Source organism: Euprymna scolopes, chromosome 41 (genome assembly GCF_053919585.1).
Source record: "Euprymna scolopes isolate OS-2025 chromosome 41, ASM5391958v1, whole genome shotgun sequence".
NCBI classification, from domain to species: Eukaryota; Metazoa; Mollusca; class Cephalopoda; order Sepiida; family Sepiolidae; genus Euprymna; species Euprymna scolopes.
Window position 1 is genome coordinate 33,031,037 of NC_136522.1, and position 23,841 is coordinate 33,054,877.

Below are 23,841 nucleotides of genomic sequence, written 5' to 3' on the forward strand. Positions count from 1 at the left end.
GATTTGCAGCTTATATAGAAATCAATAAAGAAAGAAAATGATAATATAAAATATATATATATATATATATATATATATATATATATATATATATATATATATATATATATATATTTATATTTATTCAATAAGGGTATACATCAATTAGGGGTGTAGGGTAAGTAGGGACTCTTCTACCATGATATTTCGAAGCCTAATGCTTTTCATCAGAAGAGGAGATAAGATGCTAGGTAACATAATAGGTTGGTTGGTTGATTTTACAGCATATCAACTTTGGTGATTTAATGCCGAAGTCTATTTTTTTTTCAATGTTAGTTATATAAATTATAAGTTATGCATCCGGGTATCTAGTGTTCAGTGTGTGTTTATATAGTTAAATAGGGTATTTTTTTTTTATTTTGTTGAGTAACCCTGTTATCTTCAGATATTTGAGGAGGGTAGTTGGGTCTACATGAGTTAATGTCCTTTAAAGTTTTTTCATTATATAGATTTAGGAGGCTTATTTTCAGATCTTTACAACTTATCAGTAGATAATTGACTATGTATGATTGCTGGCAGGGTATGGAAAGTGGAGCTTCCTCTTTCTTTCTGGAATAGGTAGGACCATGTGATGCGACGTCTAGCGACAGTTACATTAGGAGCAAAACAAAATATTGATGTTTGAGGGAACTAAATTGATTTAGTTTCACTTATTAATTTATGAAATTAAATTTCACCATAGTGCATTTCAGTTACTTTGCATACAAATCTGCCATTGTAAATGAAAACATATCACAACCAATCTCCCCATTCAGCCACCTCCCCTCCAACTTTTTATATTTTTTTTTTTGATCATGGATAAAATATTGATATTGTTTAGGGGGACTAAATTGAATTTAGTTTCCCCAAACAGCATCAATATTGTGTTTTGCTCCTAATGCAACTATCGCTAGATGTCAAATCCCTATCCTAGCATCTTCTCTCCTCTTCTGATGAGAAGCATTAGGATTTAAAATACCATGGTATAAAGAGTCCCTACTTAACCTACACTCCTAATTGATGTATACCCTTACTGAATAAATGAATAAATCTATATATATTAGTATATAGTTTTATATCATCATTTTCTTTAAAATCGGAAAAAATTGTGCATACTTTCTGATGCCAAAAACCATTCTTTTGTCTTTATTAGATTTTTTTTTTTTTAACTCTGCTAGTAGTGAGGATAAAGTAATATTTATTGATTTTGAAAACCGACATGTTTCTTACATTTAATCGGGAAGAATAACACCTCCAATCAGAAATTGTATCAGAATTAGGAAAAATATTGGAATCATCCCATCACTAATATCTATATATAAACATGACCTTGTCCGTATGTACGAAAAGTCTCTACCAAACTTCTGAATATTTGGTCTACAGAGTTGAAATTTGATATATAGGGTATGTAGGCCTATAGCACACTTTCAATTTGGGTTTTAGGTGTCAAAAATTCCTAAGTAAAAATTGAAAACACCTTGGCAGGGTAAGTCTGATAAAACATTAATATGCTGTTAACTTTTTGCATATGCAGAATTAAAGTCATAGCTCAATGTCGTTTAATGCTTAACCTTTTGTATCCATCTATTGATAGCTCAGATGGTAACGATGCTGGAGAGATAAATAACGATCAAGGCTGAAGCACAAAATGTTTTGTTTCGATTGTAGCAGATGGTACCAAAGACATTTTTATAACCTGAAATCATTACTACATATTAGATAATAATCTATAGAGAATTTGGCTCTACAATAAGAAATGAATTAAAATATATTTATGCATATTTTACAAGCGGGCAATGCCAGATAGCCTGCTAGTTTACATTATAGAACTGGAAACCACCAGAAGTAAATTAGCTGGTAAAGACTAGAAAGATTTTTAAAAAAGGCGAAGTTTCTAGCAATGAAATAGAAAAAAAAAAAATGTAAATAAAATTTATACACCTGAAAACAGTGATTGCATTAGAAAATAAGAATGAAGTGATTTTGAAAAACAATCTGTAAATTAGTACACTTTAAAATGTTGATTGCATTTACATGATCAGTAGGTTACCAAACATGTTTTAAATATGAATTTGGGGTTTTAATCTTAGCATTAACATAAGTCTTTACAAAGAATCACAAAGCTTCAAGCAAATAGCATTTATTACTTTTGTTTTTTTAGAATAAACTTAAATTTTGGCATACAGGAGGAGTGGAGAAAATAATTCCAAGGTTTGAAAGTTCCAATTAATTTTAGAGTGCAACTGTATATACGTTATTGCCAGAGTAGCCATTAAATAGCATAAAAGGAACTTGGCAGTTCTGCAGTAGTTTCAACAACCATTGTCAACTCCTACTCCTAAATCTCGATTTAAAGAACGTCTTGTTGGGTTTGCCTTGCATAATTTCTTGTGCACGTCAAAGAGTGAAAGAGTACACAAATATCTTAAGTTTTTTTTTTTTTTCAAGGCCATTAGTTAAATGACTAATGCCCAATTGTTGGATTTGAAACCAAACCACCAGTCCTTATACATCGTATTCAACCGATTATATTCTGGCATAATGCCATGGGAATTAAATTAAGTTTGCATTGTTATTTTCAGGCAGAACTGGAGCATGTTAGCAGATGGAAAATCTTTGCTTGGAAAGAAGCAATATCATAATTTCAGTCAAATAGAAAAGTCAAAACAACAGTAGGCTATTTCTTTAATATAATCTTTATCTATAAGATGCTATTTTAATAGCTTTTGTACAGGAGAAGGGTGAGAAGGGTGATAGACATAAGGCAGGATAGTTCTAGCAGTCTGCTCAGATTTCAGCCTAAATTTATTGCCTCAAAGTGGTTGAGAAGCCTAGTTGGTAGTGGAATTTTAAGGCTCTTACTGGTTAGAAAAATATAATTTCATGGAATAAACAAAATCATATCACTCTGTTATAGTCCAAATGACTATTTAACTGCAAACATAGCTTTATATATTAATATAAATTATTTTAATTGTTTGGGTTCAATTTTCATAGAAGTGATGTAAAAAAAAAAAAAAAAAAAAAAAAATTTTTTTTTTTTCATATCAACATCAATTTCACTACTGTAGAAACATTCTGAAAAACTAGAAAATCCGTTTTGAAACTAAAATTTTTTTTTCCCAAAAAATGAAAAATTTTCTTCCACAATGCAAATTTTTGTCTCCATAAACATTTCTCAGAGTGATAGACATTTTTTTCATATCAAGATATGAAAAACTTGAAAATCTTTAGAAACTAGATAACACAAAGAATTACCCCCCCCCCCCAATTTTTTTTTCTTCCACAATCCAAATGTCTCCATGAGCATTCTCCATGGCGATAGGCATTTTTTTTTTATTATCAAGATTTTATAGCATATTATACAAATACTTTTACTGTAGTAAAATTGATCTCAATATTTGTATACGAGTAGCAACATATCTTACTATGAATATTAGAGATCATGGAGTCGAATATTTTAGATTTTGACTCCATGATCTAATATTCATAGTAAGATATGTTGCTACCGTATACAAATATTGAGATCAATTTGACTACAATACTATTATTTGATATAACTCATTTGAAAAATCTTGCATCATGTGATCAGGTTTCTTAACAGATTTTTAAATTTGTTTTGTTGCATATATACTCCCTAGTCTTTAAATTTATATCATTTAGATATATTTGGCAATACCAAATTTTAATTTTTCAACCAACTGGCATAGTTTAAAATTGGATTCTCTATTTTAATTCAAATTTGGCTTAATATGGTAATGTGCTGGAACATTGGCATTCAAACCTCAATAGTCATAATTACATTTTAAAAATAACATATATATATATATATTATATAAAAAACAAATAGTTGATTTCCCCCTCCCCACCCACCTCACTAAAAACTTAGAATCATAAGATGAAGGATGGAGTATTAAGTGGTGTAATCCTAGGAAAGGAGTAGTACCTTCCCCTAAACATGTGGAAGCTAATGAAAAGCCTTCAGGTTGTGCTTAAATATGATCAACCACCAAGTTTTGTGGAAGCCAGATTCCACTTTTCTTCCTACAAATTTAGCATTTGTCCATATTTTTATCATATATAGTCTCCAAAAATAACTAATTTGGCAATATTAAAACTCAATACTGTGGCTGACAATTGATAATAACAAATGAAAATTGGCTAGTCAAAATCAAAGTTTGATTCTTAAACTGGAATACTGAAATATAAAATATCTTCCTGGACAGCAAGAATTTTGTTTATGTACTAAAACATCATTTATCAAGGCACAAAAACCACTCGAGGATAAGATCGTCAGGTGGATGGTGAACCAAATTGCTGAAACAAGACAATATGATTAAGATGGCCGAATGATAATTTGTTGACATTGGACATGAAAACGTTCATGTTGTATATTTTTATATAGTAACACTGGTCAAGAGTTATTCGGCCGTTAAACCTACTCATTGTATTGCCATTTTAAGTCTGTAATTACAAAGCAGCATTGATTGTAGGTGAGCCAAAACCTAGCATAAAAGATGGGAGATCACTGCTAATGATAGCTCATCATTAAGTCAACAAGACAACATTTAAATGGGACAAGAGAAGATAACCACATTGACCAGACTAGCTTATAAATGCCAATTCTAAGTGTTCCTTACAAGGGAACTGGAATTCGCATTAAAAAAAAAAAAAAAAAAAAAAAAAAAAAAAAAAAAAAAAAAAAAAAAAAACCTATGTCTAACTCAAAATAATGACAACTTCATTGTTTTGTTTTTTTTTTTAAATTCTTAGACTTCTGACTACTTACATTGCCTAAGAGTCTACACACACACATTTTTTTTTAAAGGGATTTTTAAAGTAAAAATTAAAAAGTACAGTATTGTATAGCCATTTAATAGTACCAAATTAGAGAAGTACTTCTCATACACTCGCACGCATGCGAGGGCAGAGTTAGGTGCAAAGTTATTTTCTTTTTAATGAGCGTAAAAACCCAGCTTCCAAAACAAGAGAGAATGGATTGTTAAAAAAAAAAAAAAAAAACTGATGTCCAATACGATTTCTCCTTCACTGATCAAGAGCAGAAGGATGAAGTGTAGAACACTATTACATGCTGCAAAAAAAAAAAAAAAAAAAAAAAAAAAAAAAGTGGTTTTATGTGCAGAGAATTTATTAACTCACAGGAAACACTGGGCTTCCTATGTATCATCATTTGTTATTTAGTTTGCTTGTTTTTTAAAAGTATATTGAGTATTATATCAAACACCCAACTTCTATCATTTTTTTCTTTTTAATTCATTAATTTTTTTTCTGCGGCACAATTTTAACGTAAAATGACTCCACCCTTCCCCCTTGCGTGCAAATTTTAGAGAAGCATTTGTAAACAAGATTATGCTTATGTATGATATAGAGTTAAAGTTTCACTGAAAATCAAAGATAATATATCTACTGGGGTGGAAAATACTATTCGTTTAGCTCTGCCTGGATTAGTAAATTAAACTGGAATATAAATGTACAATTTTTATGTTGCCAAATTCTTTAGATGAAGATTGATAATCGGGGTTGTTATTTTTACATTTTGGACAATGTAACCTGATGTTCAGGTGCATCTTCTCAAACTTGGGAACCTATGCAAGATTTATTTAATCTTCAACCTCCAAAAAAACAGTCACCATTAACTGTTGCGCTACAGGTATATGTAAACTCCTAAGGAACAATTAAAGGCAATAATAACTAAGAATAATTTAATTAGCACTTTTACTGTTATGGCTGAGAGAGTGTAATTTACTCCAAGTTAAAGGGGTCAATTTAAAACGCTGTCCAGGTTCCAGTATTTGAAAAGATGCACCTAAAAGTTACATAGGCCAGAATAGTGTTAATATAACAATCAAAACGAAAATATTTTTAATTATATAAATGAAAATAATTTTTTATATAAAATTAAAGAATAAGCTATTCTTGCAGTGTTAAGTGTTCCTAAAGTCAGTGTTTAGATAAAAAATAAAGTGTCAAAAATAATTAAGTTAGGTATCTTAAAATTACCAATAAAAAAAGAAAAAAAGTGCCAATTTTTCTTCTCCAAATAACTTGCATACTTGACTAAACATGTCCTATTTTGTTCATGCTGTTCAGGGGAGATAATTGTTGAACTTGAGGATTATTCCAATTAAATGTATAGCTTTTTTAACACTTCATTATAGGTAAATTAGGAAATCGAAATATTGAATTTCAAGTAAAACCAATGGCATTTAATTGTCATATCACCGTAATGAACATATCCAAAAAATATGAAAATAAGGCAGAAAATTAATGTATAGTTTTTGAAGAGAAAGAAAATTAAATTCTAAAAAAAATATTTCCAGTCATAAGAGGTAATTATTTTCTGAAAACAAAATTAGGTCAATTTAGCAAAACTCAATTTTTTCTAATTGTCTTCGCAAACTTTCCATTAATAAATTTCTACCTTATTGTTTTTTCTAATTTTAGGATATGTTCATTACTGTGACATGACAAACATCACTGATTTCACTTGAAATTCAATTTTCACTCTTATAACAAAGTGCTCTTTTATAATGCAGCAAACATAAAAATCTCATTGAAATTAGATTAAGGAAAAAAATGTAAACTTTTATTAAACCAATTATGTATAAAAATTGTTCAGAGTTTTTGATTAAAGTTTATTATTGGAATCCTGCACAAATTTTATTTTTTATTATTTAGGCTTTAGAGTGGGAGATCACTTTCAGATTTAATGTAAAATGATCACCTACTTCAGGACCAAATAGCAGATTTAATTGGGAACCAGTTTTTGTTTTAAAATTTTGTTTAATTTCTTCAGATATCAACCGAGCCAGAGGAAGGAGTATTTTTTGTTGAGACCATTTATTCTTTTATCTGTTTTAATAGATCTATGTTAAAACCGGTCATAAAATAGTTTTCTTAAGGAGCCATGAATTAATGACCATGGTCCTACTCTCAACTCTGACACCCTGCCAGATTCACAACCCGTCCAGCCCCAACCATGTGGATTATCGGCCTATTTTTTCATTTCTATACTAACCATAAGGTAAATCTGTTTTTAAAACACTGATCCGGATGTGGGTGATCATCGCTTAGTGATCGGGAAGTGGGTTATCAGTTTATAAATCCTATTTTAATCAGCCAAGTTATTACCAGTGAAACGAATAAAAGGTTTCGACACGATTCCAAGCTGTTTTAGTTGGACTTCAAAATTTTTTAGATGAGGATCGATAATTTAATGAACAAACCATTGTTCTCATGTTCGTTATTTTCGTGTTTAAGATGATGTAGTCTCTCACTCTCACCATTCTTCAGGTGCATCATTTTGAACCAGTAAACCACAAGAACTTATACAGAATTTTAAGCTGAACCTCTTATTTAATCAACAAGAGTAGATTGTTTAATTTCTTATGACATCACATAAATTTTTAGCTTAGTTATTTTTAGTTACTGGCTGCAATAAAGATTGAACCTTTAACCTCGAGAAAATCTTCACTTAATTGTTAACCACCTCGTATGAACTGATAACAGTGATTAAAGGCATTTGTTAAAAATCGGTTCTAAAATGTCTTTTGAAGGTTCAATCCTTACTAAAAAGGCGATAACTAAGAATAACAAATACTTCAATCCAGTCATGGCTGATGAAACTAATATTCCTGTAGATTAAATAAAAAGTTCAATTTAAAATCTTGTCCAGAGTCTTAAAATATGTACCTGAAAATTCGTTATATTAGCTGAATATAGCCACAAAGATGAGAATAGACAAAATAATCCAAATACATTGTGTGTGCGCGCATATATATATATATATATATATATATATACACACACACACACACACACACACTACAGTAATGGGACGATTCTGATACAATCACCGATTCAGTTTTAAATTCTCAATTTCGATACTTTTATAAAATTTAATATTTAGGTGTAGAATTTTTCATACAAAATATACTAGACTACCCCTCCTAAAAAAAAATCTCTGGGGGTAGTTTTAGAACTTATGACAACTCACCAATCATTTAAAGAGATACTGTTTTTCATTTAAAAACGCCTGGTTATAAAAATAACTCCTTGGCCTTTTGGCTGTGTACTATCAGTTCTCAGTATCCTCACGACATTACAGCATTTATTATCAACAAAAACATTGCATAGGAAAATATGAAAATGCAAATATTACAGAATATTAATTTATTAGAAATTTAATATACAAATTAGCAAAATTTAAAACTATAAGTGTTTGCTGATTATTATCTACCATATATATATATGAAAATCAAACTTATGAATCATAAGGATTAGGTGTTTTGATGTTAATATAGTTAAGGTACATGTAAAGAAATTTCAGATTTATTCACACAAAACTTTATTGAAGTTGAAAGTTGGAAATGTGAGCAAACTCACATCACTTCAACTTGTCATATTTGCTTTAATATTGAACATACAATTTCAATTACTGCTTTAAAGAGATTTATTATTAAAACAATTTTAAACAAAAATAATTTCACTGCCCAAGTTTTAGAAGCATTTGAATCGCCACTGTCAATTTGAGCAACTAAAATAGGATTAAAGTAAAGTTTTGTCTTTTTTTTTTTTTTCAGCCTACATTAACCTGTTAAAATTTTAGGGGATATATAAAAAAAGGAACACCTTGGCACAAAATTTCACTTTTATAACAATTTCAGATTATAGAATTGTAGAAAACTAGCAAGTAAATTAGTCAAGAAATTTGAACATGTTTTACTGATGAATCACGACTTATGAAAAAAACATTTGAAGTTGAGATGGATGAATTGTCAGTTGAGCAATTCAGAATATTATGAGCATTAAAAATAGGGATGGAAATAAATTTGGATGACTTATAAGGATTGTTTATTATTTAGAGATGACCATCCTCAGGGAAGCAATCTTGTGGCCCTTATGATACAAGGGAACTAAAACAAGAACTTGATCATTTGAGTGGAAAACAAAGCAGGAGAAAACATGGTGTTTGTTTATATTGATCAGAATGAGCAGACAGGATGTGGTCAATTTTCTCAGATACGCTTTTAAAAGATAACTCCGCTGTTGTGGGGGGGGGGGCGATAGAGGACAAATATAAATGCAGTAGTGGGAGTAAATGCAACCTGAATGAACATATAGGGTAATTTAGGGTCTTTCTAGAGATGTCCTTACCACATAAAGCTATCTCAAATGTTGGCACATATTTCATGGCCATGGCAATCGTGGAGGTTAGATTTTGATGTTAAGAGTATCCTTTAATCATGGACTCATCCAGGGATTTTTTTTTTTTTTTTTTTTTAACATAGGAGCCACTACTTATCAAGACAGAGGCCACTCGAGGATAAGGGTTAAAGAGTGTACAGTAGTCAATGGGATAATATCGTAATTGTTAGTGAAAATTTGGTAAATTGGATTACTTAAGGAGATGGTTCATCAAGAATTTGTTTATGTTGGACTTGAAGACAACCAAATAGTAGTCAGCTGGAAAGCAGACAGACAAAAAAGTTCCATAGGCGTGCAGTTCTAAGAAAAAAAGCTTTGTTCATGGAATCTACGTTTAGGTACAGATAAAGAGTGGAGGGAAATTATTGATATTGGTTTCAGCTAGACGTGTTTTTTGTGAAAGTTTGGTGAGAAGGGACCCTAGATTGGAGCTTACACGAGCACTTACCATGAAAATAACAATAAAGAGACAGGCTCGCAAGTTTCTTCTGTAAGAAAGAGGTTACAAGGAAGAGAAAAGGGCACTCCCACTAGGTTACGAAGTCTATTTTGAACTGTCAAGATAGAATAGGATCTTTCTATCAGCTCCTGACCAGATATGACAACAGTACTCCATCATTGAACATACCCGGCTTTTATATTCTAGTCAGTCCAATGTCAGTTTTGTTTATAGGTCTGGTTTAGTCTCCTGTAATTTGGTTTCAACCTCTGGAAAGTTGGAATGTAGACTCTTGATGTTGGAGAAGACATGGTAGTGGGGGGGGGGGTTCATGTTGGAAGTTAGAGTTCTGGGTTTAATCATGTATTTTTTCTGGAAACTTTTCATGGAGTTTTGGATTTGTGGAACAGGTCAGCAAATTTGGTTAAGCAGGGCAGAGAGGGAAAGTAAGAGAGAAAAAGAAACTAAGAAATATTTTTTGTAGCCCATAAGGTAAAGCCATAACAATTACCCACTAATATAGCATGTGGAAGAGTTTTGCGACCAATTCAATAGGACAAATCAACTAGTCTCCCTGGACTTAAATTATGGGTCTACCATTTTTTTAACAGCATGTAATTGTGAATGATTTTTGTTAAAAATAGATCTAGCACATATACTGGATCATTTTTTGTAATTTTTAGAATTTATAATTTCAACATGACATGCAAATACATGTTTTCACTTGAGATGTTAATTTAAAAAGATCCCCAATCTACACAAACACCAAAAATAATTTTAAAACTATCACGGATTGAAAAGGTTTATGACAAGTGTTGAATGATTTAGCATTAAATGGCTTCTGTAAACACAAATACAAGTGAATGAGATTTATGGAATTTCTCAAATAAGCATTGATAATTTTGATTAAAATTAGTGGTTCCCAAGGACATTTTAGATAGTCTTGCAAAACATCCTTCCATGTATGGCACCTGTGTTCTCAAATGGTCACGCATCTGGTACTCACCCATTCAACATTAATGACCTAAGAACCATTTTTATTCATAGTAGTTGAACCGATTTACTTAGGATATTAGAACAGATATTCCAGGATTTCAAAAACTTATTGACCTCAAGGAAAATCAAGCAGAGAAGAAACTAGGCTTTGAAAAGCCGAATATTCAATATGTTGGCTTCAACACAAGGATAAACCCATTCTAACTTGGGAGGCTGAAAAAGCTCCTTTCATTTTCTAAGGATACTTCTGCAAACAAGGTTTTTCAAATCATGATTAACGCGAAAGCATGAAACAACAGTGTGCTCTAACAATATAAAGGCCAGATTTGAAAATCTCATTCCCGAAATGAAGTTTTAATACATGGAGTTAATCATTTGTGCTGCTAATTCCTAGAGTACAGTTATGAGGTGCCTTCAATAAGTTTCCAAACATTTTTTGCACAGGCATTTAAAATTAGCGTAAACTCTTGAAAATTCAGTATGTTATTGCTATACATACTATGAGATGACTCATCAATTTTTATGATTTCAGGTTCAAATGAACAGCTACAGCAGAAATTGGAATACACCCTAGTAAAACCTGTAGGTGGTAAATTTCAAAAATGCAATCTGAACATTAAGACACTGTAGAAGAATGATATGCAATAAAATTGTTTTTAACTTGGAAAAAATGCAACAGAAATAGGTTTCAGACTGCTTTTGGACCATCTAGCATGAATCAAGCATCAGTTTTTGACTGGCATAAGAGATTCAAGGAAGATAGGAGTCTAAGGAAGATTTGTGTGAAGTTTGTCCCAAGGGTGCTCAGAGAAGATCAGAAAGAAAAACGTCATGACCGCAGGGAGATGGTAGAGCTGATCAATTCAGATCCCACAGTTCTTGATGCTCTGCTGGTGACCTGCAATGAAAGCTATGACCCAGAGACAAAGAGACAGATTTCCCAGTGAAAGCATGCTGGCCCTCCCAGACCCAAGAAGGCCAGACAGAGCAAATCCAACCAGAAACTTATGCTCCTTTTTTTGACAGCACGGGCATGATCTACATGCACTGGATTCCTACTGGACAAAGTCAACAAGGATACCATGTTGAGGTTTTAAGGGAGTTCAAGAAGAAATTCTGTCGGAGGAGGCCAGCACTCTTCAAATCGGGTCATTTCCACCAGGACAATGCACCAGTCCACAACTCCATCCTTGTCACGTACCATTTGACTAAGACGGCTATCAAGACAGTTCATCATTCCTATCATCTAGACCTTGCTCCCTGTGACTTTTGGTTATTTCCTAAGCTCAAGGAAAACCTCAGAGGCTGTCAATAAGTGCACTGAAACCAGAGGAGATTACTTCGAAGCGGACTAGAATTTCATGTGTGTACTATCAATAGAAGTACCCATATGAAAAATGTCCGGAAATTTATTGAAGGTACCTTGTACTTACACTTAATGTCAGCCATTGCATTCATTTGTATATCACTTACGTTATTAACAAAATATAAAAATGTAGTGGCTAACTACTAAAGAAAGACTTATTTTTTGTTTAAGACATACAAATAAAGTTTTTTATTTTTTCATTTGTTTCAAGGATGGAGTACTGCTGCCACATGTGGGCAGGAGCTGCTAAAAACAGCCTATCCTGCCTTGACAGAGTACAAAATAGACTTTGTGGCTTAGTGGGGGATGCCTTTTTCTCTTCCCTGCAACCTCTCTCACACAGAAAGACGTTGCGAGCCTGTCTTTGTTTTATCGTTATTTCCATAGCAAGTGCTCATCTGAGCTCCAAACTCTGGTCCCCTTCGCCAATCTTTCACAATAATCACCAGTCTAGCTGAAACTACTGTCAATAATTTTCTCCACTATCAGTGCTTAAATCAAAACAGATTCCATGAACAAAGCTTCTTTTTCTAAAAGAATATGCACACCTGTGGAACTCTTCCGTTTGCCTGTTTCCCACCTGACTACAACTTGGATATCTTCAAGTCCAACATAAACAAATTCCTGATGAACCGCCCTCTTAAGATACTTTATCAAAACCCAAATACTAACGATTACTACGATACTATCCCATTGATTACTGTACACACAACACCCCTTATCCCCAAATGGCTTCCGGGCCTTGATAAGTGGGGACCTCCTTGTAAAAAAAAAAAAAAAAAAAAAAAAAAAAAAAGTATTGAAAATCATTGTACTAGCAAGTACAAACAAATACAATAACGAAAGATTTAATAATTTTGCAAGTAAAAATGTACCAAAATGGCCAGATAACTACAATTAGGACAGTGGCTCACAACAAACTGATAAGCTGAGTGTTCCAAGTTCAAACCCAGTTTCTTCCAGAGAAACACTTCCAAGTTCAGGGATACAACCACATAAAATCATCCCAACTAAACGATTTGTAATTATTTTTATGTGAACTAGCTGTACCTACATGAACAGTTTTTTTTTTTTTTTTTTTTTATTTTATTTTAAAAATTTTATTTTCTCATTTTGTTTGGTCATTACTTGAATCAAATTCTAAAACTAAGTTTAAAATGTTTTAATCTTAAAATTATTCAATATAAATCTATATATCTATAAAAGTGAACGTGTGTGTGTGTGTGTACATTTCCCTACACAATAACTAATTTTTTAGTCTACAGACTCGAAATTTGATATACAGGGTACTAAGATTTGGGAAAATCGATGTGATCGATTTTTGGCCAGAAATTTGGTGATTAAGGGGTCAAAGTTCAACGATTTGACCTTTGAGAACTCTACCAAACTCCTCCGACAATCTTGGGCCTATGCACTTGAAATTTTAAATATAGGTTCCTTGGACATGGATCTAACTTGATTTGAACCCAAAACAATTTTAAGGGGTCATAATAGGGGTCAAAGTTTAAAAAAATTTACCTCTGCGGTCTCTTCCAAATTACTCGGACAATTTCTGGTCTAAATATTTGAAATTTTACATAAAGAGTATTCAGAGATGGGGCAAGCTTTTTCAGCAGTTTGGGTCGAAAATTTTTAGTTACTAATATATAAATGTATGTATGTATGTGTTTGCATGTCTGCCTTAAACTTTCAATAGAGGTGACGGATTTTACAAAGATCAGTATAGTTTTGAAATTCGACCTTTCATACGACAAATATCGAAAAATTGGCTAAAAACATTATCTTCCCCTTCAACTAGGCACTTTTCTACAGGCGGGGATCACTTTTTTTTGCCGATATTTTTGAAAGTTATCCTCTCCTTTAGATTGTCTAGCCTTAATTTTAAAAAATGTCGTTTCCGGTTTGGCGGTGGTTGTAACAGCATAAACGTTAGGTTTTATCCTGTTCTTTTCCTCCTTTGCGGTACGGGTTCGAGCCTGTCTTCCTACTACCACTTTTGTTTTTTTTGCTCAACATACACATCCAAACACCCGGGCAACGCCAGGCTGAAATGCTAGTAGCTGCTAAAACTACATTTTTTTATACATGAAAAATTGCTAAGAATTAAAACCAGTTTAAATGACTAAGCGACAGTTTAAATGCTTCCAAATTTTTCAAATTAGGATACTTGAAGTCATTTTTTTAACCCATTAAGTGAATAAAATGTTGGACAAAATGCATTTCGGTTGGTTTAGTCTCACTTTTAAAATAATATTTCGTTTGGCATTTTTTTTATTTCAATAAATATTAAATAAATTAAAAATTCAAATTTAATTACCAAAGTTTATTTGATCAAGAAAACCATGCAAGTGGTTATATTTTATTAATATAAAGATTAAAAGTTGATAAAATCATAAATTGGAATTTTTTCTTGATATTTAGATGTGGATTATTTGTGGACTATTTTTATTTGCACCGTTTCAACTCACTTTCTTCAGATGCATTTTTTTTTTTTTTTTTTTTTATCAAATTGGTTCTTATCCAGAAATCAACCTAATTTTAAAAAAAAAAAGAAAAAAAAAAGAAAAACCTTGGATGACTCGTCAGAGGACGAAAATGTCATACTCTAAAAATCATGTGAAGTAATCAAGTAGTTTTTTTTTTTTTTAAATAGAAAATAATTTTTATGGCTTAAAGATCTTAATAGTAAATTGTAGCTGTTATAAAGCTGATTTTGAGCTCTGCAATTTGAAGCTGTCGCCTCCCTCATTTATTAAACATGGCAAATCAAACAAAACCTCGGTTTTTCATAAAACTCGATTTTCTTAAAACTGTTTCAATTTACAGAATTTTTTTTTATATTTTCGCTCCGTGATAGATACGTACAAATTTTATTTATTTATTTATTTATTTTTTTTTTGTGTGTAAAATTAGGTTGAATTCTGAACTGGCGCAATAATTCGTGAGGTTTCTTAAAAAAAAAAAAAAAAAAAAAAAAAAAAATTTGAGTTTAACATTAAATTTTTAAACTTACTGGATGGGGGGGGGGCTAAATGAACCATGAATTGTATTTCATGATTTTTATATTTTTTCAATTATTTTGAATTTACTAAAATGAATCAAATCAATTCTTTAAATTTCCTTGAATTAAAATATTAGAAAAATGAATTAACGTGAATTGAAAAACATTAAAATATTAACATGAAGTGGAAAAACCGTTATAACTAAAACGAGTTACACTTCATTAGTCATTACTCATTAAGAAAAAAACATTTCGTAAAAATGAAAAAAATCCAAACTTTATCAAATGTTCTTAATGTTCTTCAATCTTTTTCATGTGGACGAAAAACGAGGTTTTGTGTGAATGAGGATGAAGGATATGGAATTTGAACCGGAAGTGACCTTTTCAGGTTATATTTATGGAAAGTCGCACATATCTGATTAAAAATTATTAATGAAATGAAAGTCATACATAAAAAGAAAATGTCTCATTAAAATTAATTTATTTAAAAAAAAAAATTAAATTAGAAAAAAATTAAATGGTGACTAAGATAAAGAAATTAAAATGTTAAAGGGGAGATAATTGGGAGAAAATAAAAAGATGAAGAGCAAGATTGGTTGACTGATTAGAAACTTATTTCATAATCTTAAAATTGATAAATGGTCTTAAATTATAAATACAGGTTAGAATCTTTAAGTTTAACTACTAAATATGGAAATTAAGATATTCAAACTGGGAAATGTAAAAAGGAATAAAATTATCTAGAATCCTTAGATTTAACTGCTTGCTGCTACTAGGAAAAAAATAAAAATATACGGTACTTGTAACAGTTTAATCAAGACATTAAAAAATGAAAATATCAGAAAAATGGTTATAGTGTACGTATCCGTTTTGAACTGAAGATCTCCGGGAAAAAAAAAAAATTCACTTAATTTGATAGAATAATTTTTTTATTTTACAGCGGAAAAACACGTTTTTATGAGAGCGCGTTAAAAGGCAGACATCTTGGAATATTTTTAATTTTTGTTTGGAGTTTAGAACATGCCACGGGGAGATAACTCAATTTAAAGCGCCGACACTCCCTCCCAATCTTTAATACTAGCTTTTCTTCCTTGTTTTTTCGCTGCAAAACAAAAGCTACTCGATGAAATTAAGTGAAAAAAAATTTTTTCGGAGAACTTCATTCCATAACGGATACGTACAATTTAACTTTTTTTTTTTTTTTTTTTGATATTTTCATTTTTTTAATGTCAAAACTGTACAAGTGCCAAATATACAATTACATTTTTGGCGCTTCTATACTAATGGGACGAAATTTCGGAAATCGTAAAACCGAATTTCACATGAAAACAATGGTATCTACGCATTTGCATTTCTTGTATTTTTAAGATGATTATATCAAAAAAATTACGAAAATCGATAAAGTAAAAAATTATTTAAAAAAAAATAAAATAAAATTTGATGAAAACGATCGTAAGACACAAGTGAGTTCGAAAGGGTAATTTTCCGTTTCGATTTAAAGATGACCGCATTTTTTCCCCTGCTAACACGATTAAAGTTTTTTTTAATTTTTAATTCAGTAATATTCAGGTAATTTCGACTGCATAATTTGGAAGCTACTATTGTAATTTAAAAGAATTGACAAAAAAAAAAAAAATAAGTAAAAAAACCATTGTTTTTATCTGAAAACTCCATTTATCGACGACAAAAGTTGTCCTAATAGTGTAGAAGCGCCACATTTTTTTTTAAAGATCATTTTTTAAAACAAATTGCTTTATTTAAAAAATAAAATAAAAATAGTAAAAAAAAAAAATAGTTGTACTTGTACATGTACACTATTCTAGGAATAAACGGGATTAATTCAAAAATAATGATAAAATAAGTTCACAAGGGCATTTTTATCTAATGAAATAATCCAATTTAACGTGTGTGTGGATGTATATAAAATTAAAAAAAAAAAAAAAACCGGTTTCATGTTTAAAAAAAAAAAGTGAAAGCTTTTACTGAAGACATCCGCGCACAAAACCGAACGAACACATCTTCCGTTTATTTTATTTTTTTGTCATTCATATAGTTTCTTAGTCTTTTCATTATCGTGTATTTTATATTTAGAAAGTCATTCTTAACATGGAGAGGGGGGGTTCTAACTATTCTTTACTTTCAGTTTACAATTTAATAATAAAAAAGGTAAATGTTACGCTACAACAGAACACCGACCACTAATTTGTTTTTTTTTTAGAGGTATTCAAGATTGCTGACAACGAATCTGATAACCAAACCCGTAGCAAATTTACCGTTCGTATGGTATGAACCCCTGGTCCCTGGGACTATTTTACGCTATTTCACTGCCTTCAGTAGGGTTTTCTTATTGTGAAGTGACTTATGACATAGCGCATGGCATGGATGGGCCTGCACGAGAGTGCCCACCCCCTAAAAATGCGTGTTTTCCACCCCCATTTTTTTTTTAAGTTTTTCCCACGATTATCATAGATTACAGATTTAGTATATTAGCAGAAACTTTTTGGAAAAAAAAAAAAAAAATTAATGATTTTTAAGATTTACTTCCTCGTTATAACGTTCTAATCACGTGACACATCGATAAAGAAATGGAAGTCGGGTAGCATTGAAGTAGAACGTTATAACAAGAAATTGAACCCCCTTTTTAAGTCATTACCCCCCCCCCATGTTTTCTGTCAATATGATTATTAAGTCTAATCTGATAATCGTCGGAAAAAAGTTTTAAGTTAAGGTGATCGATCGCCCCTCCCCCAAAAGATATCATGGTAAAACGTGAATTTATTTGGAAAATACTATTAAAAATAGCGCGGTAACAAAAGTGCATAAGTCTAGAGTGATGATCTTTGGACATTTCCGAGTATAGACTTCCTCGTTTGTGATGCTATCTTTTTGTGCCTCTAAAGTTATTGGTTTAAATTCTTATAAAAATAGGGAAAGGACTCGAATCCAGATTGTGATGTCATTACAGTAGGCCTTCCTATCATTCATTCTTATATTTATCATTTGCCTCCTCCCACATCTAAAACATTCACGTACAAGTGTGACCCGTAACAAGCTGACACAAAATACAATATACTCAGAGTTTTAGTATAATAGAGTACAGACCAGCCCACTCCTCCCTGCGGTCTGGACGATCATTATTGTCACGGATAAAAGGATCTCGACTTGGGGAATGGCATCTTTTATTGTGCCCAGTTATCATTTATTATGTTTTAATGATACCATCGAGTGCACATCATACACACCAATTTGTTTAATGTTTCACATAAATCTTTACAAAAATGTTATGACAGTTGTATAAGTGTAAATTAGGTCATTCTTTAAACAAGGCTTTTTTTTTTTTAGATTAAAAACTAAATATATTTAAAATAAAAAGCTACAATTAATTTCTACACAAAATGCTAATTTTCCCCCTTATTTAAAAGGTTTAAATATAATTTTTTTTGAAAACTTTCTTTCAAAGCCGTCTTTTATTAATCTTGTACATACCCGGAAAACTTTACTTTCAGTTTTATTTCGACATTTTGAAAATTCAATTATTAGAGTATCGTTTGGTCATAAAACTAAAAACCTAATCGTTAAGGAAATGTTTTCATCTATTATAAAAAAATAAATAAAAACGAATTCAGAAGAATTTTAAACAGTAAACAGTCTAAATATCTTCCTATTCGACAGTTTAAAGACTTGAAAATTCCTTTCAAAGAGTCACAAGGGAATTCATCCCTTCAAGTTCCGTCATCCGATATTTAAGGTTTTGTCCGAAGCTGTCAGCCGCAAAATGAAACGATTTTATTTTTATTTTTCAAATTGTATTTTTTAAATAAGCAAACGAATAGAAAAATTGTAAGTCAATGTTTTTGTTCGTTTGCTTGTTTTTAAATATACAATTTGATTTGTAAAAAAATAAAAATAAAAAAAATCACTTTGTAAATATCGGGTGACGGAACTAGAACTTTTCTTTTAAGTTAAAATGTGGTTCAACAGATTCAGTTTCGTAATTAAATTCAAATTTTAAGTTGTTTATTTTTTTATCCGTTAAAAAAAAAAACTCAAATTAGAATTTTATTACAGGATTCAGTGACAGACAAATATAACTACGGGAATACGATAACTGAAATAACGCTTGCCCTTTAATTAGAAAAAAAAAGGTATGAAAAAGATTGCTCTTCCCTTTGCTAGGTCTTTGTTTATAGTTTTCATTTCGGTGTTTCTGTTTCAGTGACACTGAAACACTGTTTCACGTATACGATCCGACTTTCTAATGCCTCGTTTTTCTTACTAAAATAAAAGTTGTTTAGGAGTAATGCTTAAAATAGTTTCTTCATTCAAAATTAGACTAGAGACCATGAAAAAGGTCTTAAATTTATAAAATTATCACCGAGTTTCTCGCCTCTTAAACAAGATTTTGAGAGTAAGAATTTCGTACCCTTCGAAATCTGAACAGAAATTAGGAAGCCTTTGAACTGAATAGAATTCATCGCACACAGATTTAAATTATTTTACAAATAAATTTGTTTTATAAACAATGGTTTATTTAACCATTTTATGAATAAGCGACAATCAAACCAACCCAAAAATGAAACAAAAATGAAAGTAAAACGACTCCCGGGCAACGTCAGGTTGCCATTTTTTGAAAGGTTTGATTGAAGGACACGTACAAGACATTAAAAGAGGTTTAGCTTATTCGGACTAATATCCTCATCTGGAGTGTCAGATGAGAACATTAGAGTAATCCAAATATAATATAACCATCCCACATCTCGAAAATCACAAATGAAAAAATAAAATGTCCGTTATAATATAACCATGGCAACACCTTTTTTTATGAATTGATTATCAAGATAAACAAAGGTTCATTATTCTAATTCATTGATTAAATTAAACCATAGGCATTCAATTTTTATGAATGGATTATAATAAAGCGTTTCCAATAGATACAACAAACTTTAATAAAATGGATTCATTTGTGTCAACTTTTCTAATAAATTTATTGTCCATTCATTGAAGTTTTTTTTTAACACTAACTTCAATACAACATGCGCCTCCAACAGCAGTATCCCCCCCCCTTTTTTTTTTACTCCAAAGTATTTAAACATTGTCATAAAAAATTAAATTCACTTCATAACTTGGGGGAAAAATGCTAAAAATCGTTTCAGATGTCCATACGAGAAATGAACTGCAGGACTCCTGCAGTGCAGGAGTGCAGGAATTCGTTTCAGTTTTTTAAGGATGTTTAAAACCGGATTTAGAAAAGGTTTGATCTTTGTATAAAAAAAAAAAAATCATTTCCACCAACATATCTATTCAGATCTCGAAAAGGAGGGTTTAAAAACATCAGATTGGGACTGTTCAAATATTTTCGGGATTAAAAAAAAAAAAAAAAAAAAAAAAAAAGGTAATTTTTGTCAAGAGAATGTTTGCACGAAATAAAAATAAGCATATTAATCTATAAAATTAAAAATGCATTTTCAAGTAATTTTTACCAGATTTTTTTTAACCAGAAAAACATTTTATAACATTCGTTTTCACAAAACGAAATCATGCTCATATTACTAAAAGAAAATTATTAGATTTAAGAAAAACTTGTATATATAGTAGTTTGTGTTTTTAAGGTGCTGGTGGTCTGCTGGTGCACTGGTGCACTTATTGATCCGCGCTATTTTTTAAATAGTATTTTCAAGTGTAATTAAAGTTTTACAATATCTGTTTTTATTAAATTGTTAGGTGAAAGTACAGAATAGGTACACACACAACACGCTCCCGTCAACACGGATCAATACGTGCATGCTGCACGAGTACCGTTTTTAAAAATGAATAATGGTTAGTTACGTATGCAAGGGCATTATTTTATCACATTACAAATATTTTAGATCTACCATCGATACCTACGGTTTCAATGAAATATTGGAAATCTCACCCATTAAGCCAACGAATATCAAATGTAAACGTTCTGCAGTCGATGGTCTAGATACATTACGTATATATCTCACAATATACAAAAATCTTAAGATAAATAAAATCTACATTAATAAAGATTTTATTTATTATACATAATCATATAACCCCACGTCTTTGTATTAATTTCATGTCAACTTATTTTGTTGCTAACTTTATCAGGTAGGCTCTAACCATGCCCTTGTAATAAATATATATATATATATTATATATATATATATGATCCAAGATAAAAAAAAAAAAAATGTATAAAATACTTAAAATCTAATCTTAAAAAATTAAACATTGAACTGAAACTGATTAATTTCAGTTAAATTAAAAACATTTTTCCTTTCGGTATTTAATTTATTTTAGGTCTTTTTTTTTTTAATAAAAATTAAAACTGATTTTATAAAATGTTAAAAAAAAAAAAAAAAAAAAAAAAAAGAACATGTGATTCGTTGTTGGACAAGAAATGGGGGACCAATCTATGGTAGTCAACCAACCAGAAAACATACCCCGATTTCATGGCATAGCAGCCTAGGAAATTGTGGTTTTATTGTTTTAATAAATTAGTGGGTGATATTAATAGTTTAAAAAGGATTTTAAAAAATAAAATAAACTATACGAATTTATTAATTAAAAATCTGATTTTAGAAGATGGGGGTTGAGACTTTATATAAATATATAGAGAGAATTGTAATATTCGAGTAAAGAAATAAAGAATATTGATAGTTTTAGCAATACTAAATTAGTAGACTATAAAGGTGATATATATATATATATATATATATATATATATATAAAATAGACATACTTTAAAGATCACAGCCATGACGTCATGATCAAACATGTACTTGGAGTCTTTAGAGGAAAAAAAAAAAAAAGCGCCGGAATCAGAATTTAGAGCGAATCAAATATATAATTAATTAACAGAGTTAAAAGGGTTCAGAATGAAGATACGAGTACAATATATTAAAGAGAACGTCATTACCGGCAAAAATATTGACCATTTTTAAACTTGAGAATCTTTATCTCTTTTTATGCGTATATATTATATATATATTTATTATATATATATACCCCCCATGTCAAAAAAGGGGGAAAACTGCAAAAATCTTAGACATCCATCTTCCAGATTATTCGAGAAGAAACCTGGATAGTTCTAGTTGATCTTAGGGTCGCTTTGAAACCGGAAATAAGTAGATAAAACCGGTTACAAACCAAGAAAGAGACGACTTTTTTTTTGAAAAAGAGAGAGGTCGTCGAATATGGCGGCCGGGAAAAAAAAGAAAGAAAAAAGCCCAAAACTAAAAATATTTTTGTGTGTGTGTGTTTTTTTTACTCTCACCTTCTGAATTCTTTTCAGCGCCATGGCTTTTGTTTTTTATATATATATATAATTTTTTTTTTTGAAAAAAAAAAATCAAGGAAGCAGTCTCTCTTTTTTTTTTTTCGCTCCTATGTGAAATTTCAACGCAGCCTTTTTTTTGCCTTTTTATTCCGGAATTGCAACTCGCGTCTTGTCATGCGCGGAAGATACGGACTCCGACTGCAGCGACACACAGCGGTCGGCGGTGAGAAACATACGTGAAATCATGAGTAGATAATCCAACATAAAGTACTTTCTCTTGACAAGCTGCGGTGATGATGATGATGATGATGATGATGATGATAAAAATAATAATAATAATAATAATAATAATAATAATAATAATAATAATAATAATAATACGATAACGCAAATTTATTTGCAAATGTTATCGAAAGAGGTGGAGAGTACGGGAAATCTGGAGAGACTTGTCACTCAGCTTGCAGGGAACACCACAGGTTGTTTTCAAGGAGAGATCTTTGATGACCTGTGTGAAAGCTCCTTGTGAGCCAATAATAAAAAAAACAAAGACCTCCAGAAAATTAAAGAAAAAACAGAAATTGAAATTAATGAAATGTACTCTGAAATGTGCCCATTTGATATAACAGTAATGGGCCGGGAGACTGGGGTTCAATAATTAGTCAAGTCATACCAAAGGCTAAAAAAATGGTAAATGATGCCGCCCCCTTCAGCATTATAAGGTCAGTATCAAGGGTAAGTGGAGTAATCATGATAAAAGAATGCTGCCATTACCTACAGCTCTATGTAAATGAAAAGGGAGTCTTCAGATTGCTCTCATCTATGGTCAACTACTTTGCTTTATTTTTAGCTTAAGAAAAATGGCAAATTGGAAAGTGCCAGGCCACGATTGAATACATGTTTACTGGTTTAAAAAATTAGTTTTTTTAAAAAATTGTAAAAAATTACATAAAAGGCTAACACAAAACTGAGTATACACAAAACATACAGACCAGTGGGTGGCCAAAGGAAGAAAGACAGCATGAAGGAAATGACTTTCAAACCTACAGACTAATAATCTGCCTACCAATCACATGAAAAGTTTTAACAACACAACTAAGAAAACAGATCTACCACTCCCTTAATAACATGGACTACTCCCAGAGAAATACAAAAGATGCCAGAAAGTTGCAAGAGGGACACATGACCTGCTGAACATAGATTAGAAGATCCTGAAGGGAGTAAAAAAATGGGGAAAAAGAATAGCCATAGCATAGATCGACTACAAGGAAGCCTCAAGCATGGATAATAACTGAATGCTTAAAGATGTACAAAATACCTGAGAAAATAATCAATTTTATGGAGAACTCCATAGCAATATGGAGATTGGAACTGACAGCTGGAGGACAATATCTGACAATGATAAGAATACAAAAAGCACTTTCAGAAACTTTTTATCACTAATACTTTTAATCATGATGTGATTCAACAGCATACTTAGGTGGTGCCAGATGTAAATTTACAGACACAAA

General features: G+C 31.0%; 1 protein-coding gene across 1 annotated transcript in view; it reads right to left on the bottom strand.

Moving 5' to 3' along the window:
- The window catches only part of LOC145266455 (ubiquitin-conjugating enzyme E2 2), a 275,170-nt gene extending 252,635 nt beyond the window's left edge, over positions 1-22,535 (bottom strand). The window contains exon 1 of the mRNA XM_080122134.1: positions 22,331-22,535. Within this exon, the coding sequence (XP_079978260.1) occupies positions 22,331-22,354 (24 nt within the window). The 5' untranslated portion in view covers positions 22,355-22,535. The remainder of the gene's footprint in view (positions 1-22,330) is intronic.
- Between the last annotated feature and the right edge of the window lie 1,306 nt (positions 22,536-23,841).